General features: G+C 40.7%; 1 protein-coding gene across 2 annotated transcripts in view; it reads right to left on the minus strand.

Moving 5' to 3' along the window:
• Window positions 1-1486: 1486 nt before the first annotated feature.
• Window positions 1487-15902, minus strand: part of FoxL1 (Forkhead box L1) — a 54217-nt gene continuing 39801 nt past the window's right edge. For both annotated transcript variants that reach the window (XM_067756778.1, XM_067756776.1), the window contains 2 exons: window positions 10851-11106; window positions 1487-4697 (listed from right to left, as the gene is read on the minus strand). In XM_067756778.1, coding sequence (XP_067612879.1) covers window positions 4185-4697; window positions 10851-11106 — 769 coding nt within the window. In that variant the 3' untranslated portion in view covers window positions 1487-4184. The remainder of the gene's footprint in view (window positions 4698-10850; window positions 11107-15902) is intronic.

Consider the following 15902-nt stretch of genomic DNA (forward strand, 5'->3'; position numbering starts at 1 on the left):
GGCGAACAAAAGTTCACTTCGAAACAGCTGATGCTCTATTGTGAATTAGAAGTGAACAAATAATCTACTTGCAATTGTGTAAATTTTGTAACCAAGCATATAAAAAAAAAAAAAATAAATAAATAAAAAAAAAAATAAAGCTAAATAAAAACGTTTAAAAAAGACAGCCTACGAAATTTTTGTGATTGTAGCAGCATAAGTATGACAAGAAAAAATTTAAATTTAGGTACATTCAATTTTTGATTACAAAAACAAAAATATTTAAACAGCAATATATCGGCACTCTGATGTTTGTGAGTGTACCCAGCCTGTAGCAGCAATATAGGAGTATTACATATACGGTCGCTGTTTTCGTTCTTCCAATTTCAGCAATTTTTTTTGGCGGCGGTACGATGTGATTTAGAGATATGCTCCCATTGCCTCTTCGTTCCGTCGGGCTGATTTGTGCTCTCAGAGAGCGGGCGCGAGAGTCGAGTTGCAGTATCATTGGCATTCTGTTGTTTTTGCTCTTAGCCGCTCAGAGGTGGGTGCGTATTTTGGCTGGGATAAGATAGTGATCCGAGTCGATATTAGGTCCTTGAATATTGCGTACATCTAAAACACTGGAGGCATATCGTCCACCTATCAATATGAAATTTTATGTAAGGACCATGTTTCGAGCACTGGCGAAGTATATCAGCTTCATTTCTTCTTGAGGTGAACCTTTTTAGAACGTTTGACAAACCACTGCCCATCAATAACTTGGCAAAAAAATAAAAAATAAAGGATGAGCCGGGTTTCATTGGGCCACTAGAGGGTAGTGCGCTGCCACAACGTACAAATGAGTACGTCCATTAATATTCATTGTGGAGACTGATACCTTCTTTGCCCACTCTGGCATTCAAGTATTTTATACAACGGCGCGGTCAGCGCTCCTCTTACCCGATCGAAAAACACGCTACCTGCTTGCAGTGTACTAGAAGTGCTCACGAATATCCGCAGCGAAAATCCAGCCACTCATGCTCTCTAAGCGCACAAGTCAATCGTTGAGAGATGAACTAGCAGTTGAAGCATAGATCTAGAACGCTTCCTACCGCCGGCGAGGAAAAATTGGAATTGGAAGACTTGGTACGACTATGAATGCTGCCGTGCAACCGATAAAAGGACGATGTCTATGTAGGACGTGTCGAGGTCGACCTCAGTCCAGCAACTTGTAGAGCGTGGTTTTTGTTCTTCGAAAGAGGGCTGAACTTTTCAATTGCCTACACAGTCCACAATATATATGCGGCAACAGTGATGTGTCTGCCATGGCGCGAATGCGTAGATTCCTTCTTGGATGACAGCAAATACTTCGTCATGTTATCTAATCGTTTATATTTTGAAGCTTCTTTGAGTTTCACATTCAAGTTTGACAGTTTTTGATAAAGTTTTATTTTTTTTTGTATTTCAATTGTGACGTTGGACGTGAAAAAATAAGATTGGATCAGTGAATGGTTGTCACAATTTACAAATAATGCTTATTATTAACGACTAGCCAATTATTAACGACTTAAGTGCTGAGCGAATGATTTCTCTATCTCGACTGTCGGTACGAAAACCCCCTGCTTCAGAAAACTTAAATAAGTCCTATTTCCTCTTATTTATTTATTTTATCATATACATATATATGATAATATAATATATAAAATAATATATAAAGCAATTAATACATAAAATATATGTACATATGTATATGAGGACCTCAAAATCAAAATACAATAATTACAGTCGAACACTTTCGAGAAAATTGAGAAAACGTAGTCAATATATGTTAGCTCTCAGTACAAATCCAAATTTTTAATCGCAATTTTAAGATTAAAATATTGTATGTGCACTTATTGCGTTTTAATATGGAATTCCTCATACATATATATGTCTGATCGGTGGTGGATCCAGGGGGAGGAGAAGGGGAGAGGAGGGGATGGGGGGAGATATTCCGGGCTTAGCAATGGCAACCGTCGTACCGGAGCTTTCGTTGGACCGTACTGCCATAGCCTGAATCCTTTAAGGCGTGTGAAACCATTTCTAACCCCCCTCGTGGCACTAGGCCTGTCAAAAGCGTTTTGACAGTCAACCATAACACGCTACTCCAATGCATAGAAGGTCCAGCCCTTCCCCATGTTCATAAAGATGCATTGCAAATTATCTGAATGGCCCGCAATTGTCGGTTCGTTTTAGGAACGAAACCTCAAAGCCTAGGAGGATTAAGCAGAGGGTATCACAGGGTGGTGTCCTGTTCCCACGTTTTTTCAATTTCTACATATCAAAGCTCCCTTCCTCACCAGAAGGAGTTACTTCATTTCTTACACCGGCGACTGCACGATAATGGCAACGGGCCCTGGCTCTCTAATTGACGAATTAGTTTCTAGAATAAACAGCCATCTATCTCCTAGTCTTTCTAGTTTCTTCACGTCGGATGACCTGGTACTGTCACCTACCAAATCCACGGTCTCTCTGTTTGCGGAGTGGAAGGACTAGATGACGCAATATTTGGACGTTCACGTCGATGGAGTTACACTACCAACTGTCAGTCACCTAAAGATCTTAGGGGTAACGTTCGATAATACTTTGACCTTCAAGGCGCATGCCACCGAAATTCTGCCTGAAGTACAAATCCTCAACAAAATCTTCAACTCACTTGCCGGCAGCACTTGGGGAAATGATAAAGAAACCTTGCTAACAACGTACAAAGCCATTGGCCGGCCGCTTATGTGCTACGCGTCACCAAATTGATCGCCTGGTCTTAAAAACAGGCTGCAGAACTGCCAAAATGCTGCCCTCAGAACTACCATGGGATGTCTCTATAAGACCACTGCACATCGCCTACATACCGAAATTTGGACTCAATAATTAGCTCAATATTAAAGAGCATAACAAAATGCTGAACATAGAGTTTTTGCTTAATTGTCACAACCTGAACACCCTAGCAAAGTACTGCTTGATCTAGCCCCGCCTCCAAGAGTATTAAAGGGACATCTCCATAAGCACTATGATAAGATCTGCCAGCTGATCCAAACAAGCATAAGGAGGCCATAGGCAAAATCCACAAAGAATCGGTAAACGCCTTGCGCCTACGCGCCCGGTCAACCCTTTTATCAATATATACTACGCTAGTCTTACAGAAGAAGAAAGCACACTACCAATGGGTACTAGAGTCACCCTGGCCCAACTCCGTTTTGGATACTGTAACAGGTTAAACTCTTACTTGTCCAGAATCAACCCCGCCATACGTAATGCGATGTGTCCCCACATAACACCCACCATATTTTCAATTGTAATGTGAACCTATGCCTCTAACCCCAACTTCCCTATGGTCCACCCCTGTTGAAACTGCTGGTTTCCTTGGACTCACTTTAGAGGACTTTGATGACAAATTGTAAGTGGTCGTGCCCATTGAGCACTGTTAACACAACAACAAAAAAGAATTAAATTAAATTCAAATTCCTTTTTCAAAAAAATTTTTGTTTTCAGTTAAAAACTTTTTTAACCGGCATCTTGAAACACGACTTTATACGCTAACATACTACCTTTTAACAAAATATCCTTGTTAACAAAATTTTTAAGGTGCGATCTCTCTATAATGACGGGTTCATATCAATAATTCATAAAGGCCCTAACCAACAAATTTTTCAGGAGAGGACTACCAAATAACGTTTTTTTTCACATTCCCTGCATGCAGATTTGGCTTTTAAAAAAGGACTAGCACTTCGCAGTTTTTAGTAAGGGCCAATTTGATAAGAAACGTCTTTTGCTAGGGCCTTCTAAGCTAAAATATGTGTTATTTCTTTTATTAGTTGGATATCACAAAATCCGGCAGTAGGCAAGATTTCAATCGCACTAGACTACAGAATTTAGTACATGAATTGCATGGCTCAATTATATAGTTGGCTCATCTGTACAAAAACAAAATATGTTAGTTCAGATTGTCAAAATCTGCGTGTTGGTGTTGATGCGAATGGTATGGAATGGAAACATAAAACTTAGCAGTTTTTGTATGTTGTAAGACAATGTTGCCAATGTGTTGGTTTCATTTTGAGTTTACCATCTCCTTTTGACAATCCCATCGACCATGCAATGCAATAAATAAAATCAGCTGATGAGATGAGCCAATCATATAATTGAGCCATGATGAATTCCTATCATATATAAACTCTTCGACTTCTCGATCAGTCTTTCTTTATTATATTTTCGATGGTGAATGAGGTTGCGAGTGATTTTGTTTGCGATTGCACCTGCGGTATTTGAGGGATGATACGAGCTGGAGTAATTGGTGTAAAGGCGCTGGGTGAAAATGAATTTGATTGTCGCGTGCTATCTATCGAACTATTACTGTTTGAGTAAGTACCACCTGAAAAATCAAATCCATCCAAGTCACGGAATGAGTTTCGACTAACATCTTCACTTGTGCTAAGGAACGGTACCGCTACGGATGCATTCGGTAGAGTGTTATCCTGAGATTGTGGTAAGCTGCGAAAGGTATTTGTTGATGATGCTGGTTCGTTTCGGAATAGAATGTTGAATGGTGCAATCGAAGCCAAATATTGTCTGTGCAGTTCTGTTATGTGATCGGAGTAGTTTAAGGCCATTGAGTTCGAATGCTTGTTGCAGAAAATATTGGATTCATTTTGCCTATTTGGCGACTCATCAACCGTGCCATCATATGATTGGTTATTGTCCACCTGGAATTGCAATATTATTTTAAAACATGGATGTAATATAAATTTATAGTTGAAAATATGTATCGAGCCTTAACCGCCAAAAGTATTTTGGCATCACCTATCCTAATATAAAGATCGCAACTTATAAGTTTTGTTATCAAGGATCAGACATTTTGTTAATAACGTTGTTGTTGTTGTTGTTGTTGTAGCAATGCTCGCCCCACCTAATTGCCGCGACCGATCACAAATTGTCATCAATATCCTCTAACGGGAGTCCAAGGAAACTTGCCGTTTCAACAGGGGTGGACCATAAGGAAAGGGGTGTTAGAGGCGTTGGTTGCACATTACAATTGAAGAGATGGTTGGTGTCATGTGGGGACACGTTGCAAGCGGGGCATACATTTTGTATGTCGGGGTTGATTCTGGATAGGTAAGAGTTTAACCTGTTACAGTATCCAGAACGAAGTTAAGCAAGAGTGACACGCGTTTCCCTGGGGAGTATGCGTTCCTCTTCCGCAAGTTTTGGATAATTTTCGTTAAGCACTGGATTCACCGGGCAATTCCCGGCATAAAAGTCCGACGCCTGTTTATGGAGTTCACCAAGGACCTGCTTGTGTTTTTTCACTTCATACGGCTGGGTTCTCAGGTGCCGTATTTCCTCAAAATGCTTACGGAGATGACTCCTTAAGCCCCTAGGCTGCGCTGGTTCATCAATCAGATGTCTGTTGGGATGCCCAGGTTTCTAGGTATTCAACAGGAACTGTTTGGTCAGCATCTCATTTCTCTCCCTGATGGGGAGTATTCTCGCCTCATTATGCAGATGGTGTTCTGGGGATATAAGAAGACAGCCCGTGGCGATTCTGAGAGCAGTATTTTGGCAGGCCTGTAGTTTCTTCCAGTGGGTGATTTTTAGGCTTGGCGACCATATGGGTGACGCGTAGCACGTAATCGGCTGGCTAATTGCTTTGTATGTAGTCATGAGCGTTTCTTTATCTTTTCCCCAAGTACTGCCAGCGAGGGATTTGAGGATTTTGTTACGGCTCTGAATTCTCGGAACAATTGCGGCTGCGTGCTCACCAAAATTTAGACCCTGATCAAACGTCACACCCAAGATTTTGAGGTGTAGGACAGTCGGTAGCGTAGTGCCATCGACGTGGATGTTCAAAATGGTCGACATTTGGGGCGTCCGTGTTGTAAATAAGGTCGCGGAAGATTTAGTCGGTGATAATGCCAGGTTTCGCGAGGCGAAAAAAACTGGAGAGATCAGGGAGGTAGCCGTTTATTTTATTGCATAGCGCATCGATCTTTGGGCCTGGGCCTGTGGCCATTATTGTGCAGTCATCGGCGTAGGAAACGATTGTGACTCCTTCCGGTGGTGAAGGTAGCTTAGATATGTAGAAATTAAACAAAAGTGGGGATAGGACACCACCCTGTGGCACCCCTTGTTTAATTCTCCTTGGTTTTGATGCTTCTTTTCTAAATTGCACCGATGCCTGCCGACCACCCAGATAATTTGCGGTCCACCTTTTAAGACATGGGGGAAGGGTAGACCCTTCCAGGTCCTGCAGTAACGAGCCATGGTTGACCGTATCGAAAGCTTTTGATAGGTCTAGCGCTACGAGTACTGTTCTATGATGGGGGTATTGATTTAAACCGCAATTTATCTGGGTGCTAATGGCATTTAGCGCGGTGGTAGTGCTATGGAGTTTTCTGAAGCCATGCTGATGAGGGGCTAGCTGCAAATTTGCTTGGAAATAAGGGAGCAAAATGGCTTCAAGCGTCTTTGCCACTGGCGATAGGAGAGATATCGGACGATACGACGCACCTATGTATGTTAGCTGGTTTCCCAGGCTTTAGTAGTGGGACCACCTTGGCCATTTTCCATTTCTCAGGTATGACAAAGGTGGAAAGAGACAGATTGAAGACATGCGCTAAATATTTGAAACCCTCTTTCCCTAGGCTTTTAAGCAGCGGCATGGCTATGCCGTCTGGGCCCACTGCTTTGGATGGTTTAGCACGACCAATGGCGTCCTCAACCTCTTTAGCGGTGATGGTGATTGGTGACGCGCTGAATTTGTGTTTATGTGCGTGTCTATTGGCTCTCCGTCTATCTTTGTCGACCGTAGGATGCATTATATATTGTCGGCAGAAAGCGCTCGCGCATTTTTTCGCGTCCGACAGCACTTTGTCGCCAAAGGCGATGGAAACTTTGTCTTTGTGCTTAGTCGGATTCGATAGGGACTTTACGGTGGACCAAAGTTTACCCACACCGGTAGAGAGGTTACAACCTCTTAGGTGGTCCTCCCATTTCGCCCGCTTGTGTTCATCCACAAGCAATCTGATGCGTTGGTTTATATCCCTTATTTGGGGGCCGCCTGGATCAAGCTGTCTTATAAGGTCACGTTCTCTCGCTAAGTTTGCGGCCTCCGCCGGGAAGTGGGGCCGGATTTCGGGAATTCTCCCGGCGGGAATGAAATGTGCCGGGGCGGATTTAATGACCTTACGGAAGGCACGCTCCCCTTGGCGGGCATCAGTCGGGATAGGGAGGGCAGCAAAGCGGCTGTCTGTAAAGGATTTATATTCCTCCTACTTTCCTTTTTTGAAGTTTATGAAAGTGCGTTTTTCAGTGACGATGAAGTCGGCGGTACGCTCAAGCGAAATAAGTATGGGCAGGTGGTCGGATGCCAATGTTACCATCGGCTGCCAGTTGACGCAGTTTACGAGTTCTGCTCTCACGATTGAGATATCTGGCGAGCTGTGACAGCTTCCTACCATACGTGTGGGGGCGTCTCCGTTTATTGTGCAGAACGTCGTTTCTTCTATTTGATCCGCCAACATCTCACCCCTACTGTCCGCCCGCAAGTTTGAATGCCATAGATCATGATGGGCATTGAAATCACCTAAGATGATGCGATTGTTGCCAGTGAGTAAGGCCCTGATATTAGGGCGGTATCCACTGGGGCAACAGGTGGCAGGAGGGATGTAGATGTTGATGATTTCTAGGTTTGCATCGCCTGACCGGACAGATAGGCCTTGACGTTCTAAGACATTGTCCCTGCGGTCGATGCCAGGATCAAATATATAGTATTGCACAGAGTGGTGTATGATAAACGCGAGACCGCCTCCACTTCCGCTCTCGCGGTCTTTCCTGTGGACGTTATACCCAGAGCAGGTCTGGAATGCAGATCTTGCTGTCAGTTTAGTCTCTTGAATCGCAGCAATGCGGATGTTGTGCCGCTTCATGAAATCGACTATCTCCGTAATCTTCCCAGTTAGTCCATTACAGTTTAACTGCAGGATTCTGAAGTGCATAAGGGGAGACGTCGCCACTCTGGGGGTAAGTGACGGGTGACTACGCCTGGGTTGTGGAAGGCCAGGACGCAATTGCTGTTGTGGCCCTGGGACTGGGCGTCCTTGGGCAAGCATTGGGGTACCCGGATGTTTTGGGTTTGCGACTTGGCAACATGGCGCGATGAAACCCGTCGGGGGGTTGCCGTCGCGGAGACCAGAACATCTGGGAAAGTGGCACCACCCAAGGCAGGAGCTGCATTGGGCGGATGTCGCAAACCTATATATTCTGTGCTGGCAGACGGGGCAAACGGAGGTAGGGACTAAGAGTCTGTTTCCCTGACCTGCACGATTGCTGCGGAAGAGAGGGGGGGAGAAGACGGGGGCAGGGGCTGATGCTCAGCATTGCTACCAACTCTACTACGAAGGTAGTAGTTATGAGTGGTATCAGCTGTATGAGTTGTTGGCGCCGTGGGGCGCGAACAGCAGCGGGTACTTGTTGTGGCTTGCTGAGCAGCGGGGCTGCTGGAAGGTAGTGGGGGGGCGCTAAGGCGTAGACTACGGGACGCCCTTGGGCGTGAACAGCAAGGAGCCACAAAAGATTTATAAAAGTTACGTGGACGTCGGGTTTTGGGATCAAGCCCAGAACATCCTGTCCGATGCAACCATCCCTTGCACGAGACACACTGAACAGAGTATGACCGTCCTAAAAATATTCTTTTCCGGCAGATGCAGCAAAACCATTTCTCAGGACCGGGGTCAGGAGACGGACCCGGATTGGATTCGATGCCTTCCCGGAGTAAGAGAATATGGAGCAGTCCTGCTGCAAGGAGCTGCTGGGAGGATGACAATGTGTGGGAGGGACGAAACAAATTAGATGGGGTCACACTGAAATGACAGTCCTTGGTCGGGAAAAATCCCGAGTCGCTCCGGTACATAGAACCGACTGCCTTGTTAATAACGTCGTAGGTTAGGTTGAACTGTCCGGTCCACAAGGACCTCACATATACTGAATGAGTCCGTAGTGTTACCAGAAGTTTTTTTAACGACCAAACTGAAAAACCCTATCAATAATCAGGTTCTATAATAACTCCGTCTCTTGCCAAATACTAGAAGCTTTCTGAGACCTATGCTAGTTGCTGCTTCTGGATCTGACAGCTTTATCACTCCTAATAGCTGAAGTCTTAGCCAGGCAAGCGCAGGGCATGAGCACAAAACATGCTCGATCGCTTCCTCCTCCAACCCTCACTTCCTAAATCCGCTATCACTGAGCAAGCCTAGTTTAAAGGCATGTGACGCCAGAAGGCAGTATCCAGTGAGAATACCCGTCATGAGTCTACGGTTTTCTTTTTAATGATAGAATCAACTTTGTTAGTCTAAGATTGTAAGACCTACACATAATCTTCGACACTTTACAGCCCCGCGCTTATAACGTCGTATCTCATTGAAGAAATTAACAAAGTGACATCCCCGGGGGCCGTTTAAAAATAACTAAATTTTTTTGGACAGCCACACAAAAAGGTACATATACCAAAAAAAATAGAGGGGGTATGCAGATTATCAATAAGCAACTGCAACAAGGTTTAAGGCCTCAGTGTTATTTAGGGCGAGACTCCATGGTCCCGTGCCTGAGCTTCGAAAGACATCTTGGCCACAGTAGAGCCGAAGGCTTGGTGAAGGGCTGCGGAAATTGCAGAACGTACTATTGACTTATAAGATGGAAGTATGAAGATGTTTTCAAATTAAAGGAAGAGGGCGGGTATGTTATTTACAATGTCTGTCCAGAAATTAGTAGATCCCACAATCTGCCAGAGCACTGCAGTATCTTGCAGGTGGAAATTGTAGCCGTGAAGAAAGCAGTAGAAGTTTGGAGGAAGCGTGTTTAAGCTGCAAATGCGTCGATATATATGTACCTTTATTGATAGTCAGGCAGCGATCAAGGCAATAATATCAAACTATAATTCATCAAAAGTGTCCTGGAATGCAAAGAAGCAATGTAGAAATTCAGGTCGGACCATACATCTATTCTGAGTTCCCGGTCATAAGGGATAGAAGGTAACGAGCACTTTATGAATCGACGGTATGATTTAGGGCTCACGATTTGCATACTATCTGGACACTGCGAAGTCAAAGCTCCAGCTACTAGGGGCGGGTTGCCGTATCTGGAGGGAGCAAGTAAGCTAATTCCTAGAAAACTTCTAGTATTTGCCAAGAGGACGCATTTATTCTATAATATTTATCTTGGTACCTAGTTAGATTTTGTTCGTTTGGTCGCCAACAAATTTTGGTAACGCTATGGACTCATTTCATCATTCAGTTGAACCCAACCTAGCATCAAATCAAATTAAATGTATATCTATTCTCTTCAAAAACTTATTTTGTTTCAGCTACACCTTTATAACCGGTTTCATAGATAAGACGTTAGTGATGACTTCGCCGAGAAGCATGTTAATAAAACTTTAAGTTACGACCATTCTTTTAGGATACGTCGATACATAAAAATTTCCAATTTTCATATGTAGAACAGGATGTTTTCCGATTATTTTGAAAGTCGCATAGGTTTTTTTTCCATTTTGTCATCAAATGGTTAGTTACATCTAATGTAGCTGTCAATCGTTCTGCCGCCAGTAACATGAAGTAATGTTTGAAGCTATTGTTAGATATACTTGGTAAAACTAATAATATGAAGGTACAAATAACAAAAAGACTTTTGCCACTTTCAAAATAAGCGGCTCATACACATCTGTTTCCTAGATCGCAATGCTTACAAAACGTCATTGAGAAGTTTTGGCTGAAGCTATTTGGACTAAAAAGCGAATTTGTTCGCATTTCATATTTTTGTTATTGAATTTTGGCGGTTAGGGCTCCAGATGCCTTAGTATTTACTTGGTAGCTTTCTTCAGAGCTGGTCGAACTTCTCATACAATGTCTTTGGCGTCGTGTTCGACGACGACGATAGTTGCCTTGCTCGAACATATCATTAGCAGACGAATCTAACATCCAATAACTCCCTTTTCCAGAGCTGTCATTGTCATCAATTGTATTCTTGTCGCGCGGAACTTTTACGAAACAATCATTTAATGAGAGGTTATGACGTATAGAGTTCTGCCATCCTTGTTTGTTTTCACGATAGTATGGAAACCTTAAATATAAGACCACGGATATTGATTAAGTAAATTTTTGATTATTGCATTGACAAATGAAAATCTAAATTAGTCCATTAATAGTGCACGTGTATTACACGAAACGGAGTAGATTTGATATAGCTGTTCGCATTTTGTTCACTTGCAAAACTTCTACAGCTATATCAGATGGTATTATGTGGCTGTGTGAAGCCGGCACCCTGAATATGATTTTTTATACTCAGCGTGCTTTAATTTTTTTTGATTGAGCCATATCCGTCCGTCCGCCCGTTCGTCCGTCTGTCTGTTAACACGATAACTTGAGTAAATATTGAGATAGAATAGATTGGTATTGAAAATGAGCGAAATCGGATGATAACCACTCCCACTTTTTATATATATAACATTTTGGAAAACACAAAAAACCTTATTATTTAGTAAATAATACACCTAGAATGTTGAAATTTGACATGTGGACTGACATTGAGACTCTTGATAAAAATTTTAAAAACATTTTTAAAATGGGCGTGGCATCACTCACTTGTGATAAAATCAATTTTACAAATATTATTAATCATAAATCAAAAATCGTTAAAACTATCGTAACAAAATTCGGCAGAGAGGTTGCCTTTACTATAAGGAATACTTTGAAGAAAAATTAACAAAAGCGGTTAAGTACCACGCCCACTTTTATATAAAAGATTTTTATAAGGGTCATGGACGAATAAAATAAGCTATATCTTTGCAAAAAAGAGCTTTATATCAATGATATTTCATTTCCCAAGTGGATTTATAACAATAAATAGGAAAAACTTCAAATTAAAAAAAATGGGCGTGGCACCGCCCCTTTTATGACTAAGTAATTTTCTGTTTCGGGAGCCATAACTCGAAGAAAAATTAACGGATCGTAATAAATTTGGGTACAAAAATTTTCCTTATAGCAAGAAATATTTCTAGAAAAAATGGACGTGATCGGTTAAAGACCACGCCCAATTTTATATAAAATATTTTTAAAAGGGTCGTAGATGAAAATAATAAGCCATATCTTAGCGAAAAATAGCTTAGTATCAAAGAATTTTACTTTCTAAATTGAATTATAACATTAAATTGGGAAACAGTAAAATTTTTGAAAATGGGTGTGGCACCGCCCCTTTTAGGACTAAGCAATTTTCTATGTTTCGGGAACTATAACTCGAAGAAAAATTTACATATCGTAATGAAATTGTGTACACATATTTTCCTTATAGTAGAAAATATTTCTAGTAAAAATGGACGGGATCGGTTAAACAGCACGGCAACTTAGTTATAAAACAAGTTTAAAAGGGTCGTAGACTAGAATAATAAGCTATGACGTAGCAAAAAATAGTTTTGAATCAATGATATTTCACTTATCAAGTTTTATTGTAAGAGGAAATGGAAATGAAATGAAATGTGCAAGTGAAGCTCACGCTGAGTATATAATGTTCGGTTACACCCGAACTTAGACACCTTTACTTGTTTATGTTAGCCTTCCCTTGTAAAAACACAATGATTGGGAAAAAATATTCATGTTGTCCGAAGATAACAACCCGTAATTAGAATATTTAAGTAAAAACTATGTAGTGCATTTGCCCAAAGTTACCCTGGGATAGAAGTTGAATAGCCCTCAATAACAAGAAATGAATAATCTCCCACTTCAGTTCGTTTGCTAAATGTTAGCCCATGACGCAATAAAACTATACAGGTGAAGTCACTAGTACAACAACAAAAGGACACTGCATAGTCCGGTCATGACTTGTAAAGTAGTAGGTAGGGAAAATTTTTGGTAATATATTGCTAACTTAGTAATGTAAAAAGCCACATTAGAAGGGTGTACATGAAGAAAAGAGAAAACAATGGAAATGAGAAGAAAAAGTAGAGGAAGTCTGAAAAGTCAAGAGAACAAGTGGAAGATGGAGAGTGACGGTAAAAGTAAGAATAAGGGTAATGGCTTGAGACAAAGTAGCAAAAAAAAGGTTAACAGGAAGATTATAGAGTAATAGTGAGAGTTAGACTTGGATAAAAGCAAAAGCGGGAAGCTAAGAGAAAAATGGGGAAGATTAACAGAAGAATGAAAGGGATAGGGAAAATGAATGATCCGATTTAGGTAAACTCGAAATTTCATAGGGGTGTGGAAATAAGAGAGGCAGAGGGTTAGACAGAGGAAAGGCAGGTGGATAGATAGAATCGGAACAATATCTATCGGGTTTGATCATGCGGCTGGGAATATTTCATGTTTGTTTAAACGTTTCCAGGGTTAGCCATGGCTGATTGAAATAAAATTATGTTAAGCCAAAGTTTTTTTTTGGCATCAGGTAAATCTATAAGCTCTGATTTGTTGAATCATCATTGTTGTAAAAACTCTGCCGATGATTATTATTACATCAGCAACCTCAAGGGTTGGTTTACTTTGATAAATGTTGGGTCTTGGGACCGTATACCGTCATTCCCGAGTTTTCGTATTACAAAAAGAAGATACACATTTTTAAGTACTTCCTTTATATAAATGCACCAGAAAATGTAAAGGTGGAGCGCAAATTGCCGAAGTTAGGTAAAGATTAATCGGAAGTCGGTTTATAGCACACCACCTTTATATTTTTGTTCCCCATAAAAATTTTTAAAAAGGTTGTGTTGAAATTTGAATATCAAAGTCTAGCAAGATTATGCTTTTGTTTAAAGCGACATTTTTCTTTTCTTCTGGTTCATTTATACAAAGTAGGTACTTAAACACGTTTAATCTTCTTTTTATTTCCTCCTTTTGTTGCATTGTCAAGGTGAACTGAACTATGTGTAAGATTTCATGTTTCAAAATCAATGATTTCATAATTCTAAATGAACTTGTTAATACCTCTTAAATTTCTCGATCAAGGTCCATCTAGTAAATTTTTTATCCCAAATGTTATAACCTAATAAAGCCCGAATTTCGTTGTCAGGTCTCTGGGTTATCGGGAAGTTCCTTAAAACTCTAAACAAAAATTTCCAAGTTCGGACGTTTTTTTAATTTTCACAATCCCTGGACAACCTAGCGAGAACTTTTTCTCTAATGTTGCATTGTCATCAGGTTGCCGATTTGCGACCCCCCTAAGAAAAATTTGAAAAAACTTGTTTCTAAAGTTTTGATGTTGCTTTGCCCGAGGTGTGAACCCAGGATCTTCGGTGTGGTAGGCGGAGCACCCTACCATCACACCACGGCGGTCCATTTAGAATTATACAATCTTGCGATCGATTTTTAAGTAGCCACTTATTGAGCTAGAAACATGAAACCTTACACGTAGTTCACAACGAACAGACAAACACAATTTCTGGCACAATATTTGAGCCTTTAAAACTTGTATACAGGAAACAAAGTAATCACACAGGTACAACAGACAAACACACAACAACAAATAAAAAATAAACGCACCAAAGCAGCAAACCCAAAAAGAAGGTCGAACGACTAGAGTTACTGACTTTTTCCTGCATCAGCAGCCACAAGAATCGATCAGTAAAAACCACCCTCGGTTCTGAATGAACACAAAGCACATACACATACAAATACACAAACATCCATTTTGACAATACCTGCTCATGTACCTACAAACTATAAATACAAGACAAACGACAACATCAGATCAAAACGAAAATCGACACTGAATATGGCACAACGCCGCAACCGGTTTGTCTCGAAACCAAATTTGACAAGGAATGTCGGAAAATCGTTCATACTGGACTCTCCCTGCGGTCGATGTCAGCGCTAAATATATTGTATTGCACAGAGTGATGAGCCATAAATGCGAGTCCGACAAACGAACAAAATAAAACATTTAATCATATCGATTTAATATTCTATGTGTAGTATAGTGCATGAATCCCCATGCATCGTCAAAAGTCAAAATTCCTTGGCTGCTCATATTTTTATGCAAAAGAAATAAATCAAAACATTTCCTAAGCGTTTATTTAGAACTGCGTAGGTGCCTTTATAAAGGAATTGTACCCAGTTGTTTTACGACTTGTCAATCCTTCTTCCAAATATGGCTCCCGAAACATAGTATCCGTAGTTCAAAGCCATAATCGTCGCGTTAAGACAAAATCGAGCTATTAATGCTATCATATTGCGAGCGTTCAAATCTATAGACAATCCATTTTTTATGTCTGTATCTCCTTTTTGCAGGAAATCATTAACAAAAAACCTACCCCTAACTCATAAATTTCCGTTTTTATATACTAGTTCAAGTTAAGTTTTCAAACTCTAAGTATTATGGAACAACAACCTAACTTAATTTACGACTGAAACATTTGTTTTTTCCATATAGCGCATGTCAACTAAAGTTATTATTCCGTTACAAAAAAATTGTTTCTATATTCTTTTGGGGAATACAAAGTTACTTCAATCTTTGATCGACGGTCGGGTCGATCATGCATTATTATCACATGTTCCTGAAAATGGCTTCAGATTGAAGCCGCAATATTGACAAATTAAAAACCAATGCATAACATGAACGTATAAGGCTATAAAAATTACCAAAAATGTTAATCCTTTTGTCTAAAAAATTCTGGTAGCGGCTTATATAGTTATTGTATTACTAAACGTGAGATCTACTCCGATCGTAATAGAAATCGAAGGCAGTTATGTATGATAGAAAACCCTATAAAAAATGCATGCCGAACTTGTGAGAATAAGGGAAAACTCCAAATTTGAATAAAAAAAAAAACGACGTGTGGCACTCGGGGACTGCCGCGGTAATGCTATTGCATATTATCAACTTATACAATTATAATATTTATGCAACATTTTGTTTTCTTTGATATTAATTCAAAT

Source organism: Eurosta solidaginis, chromosome 5 (genome assembly GCF_040869045.1).
Source record: "Eurosta solidaginis isolate ZX-2024a chromosome 5, ASM4086904v1, whole genome shotgun sequence".
NCBI classification, from domain to species: Eukaryota; Metazoa; Arthropoda; class Insecta; order Diptera; family Tephritidae; genus Eurosta; species Eurosta solidaginis.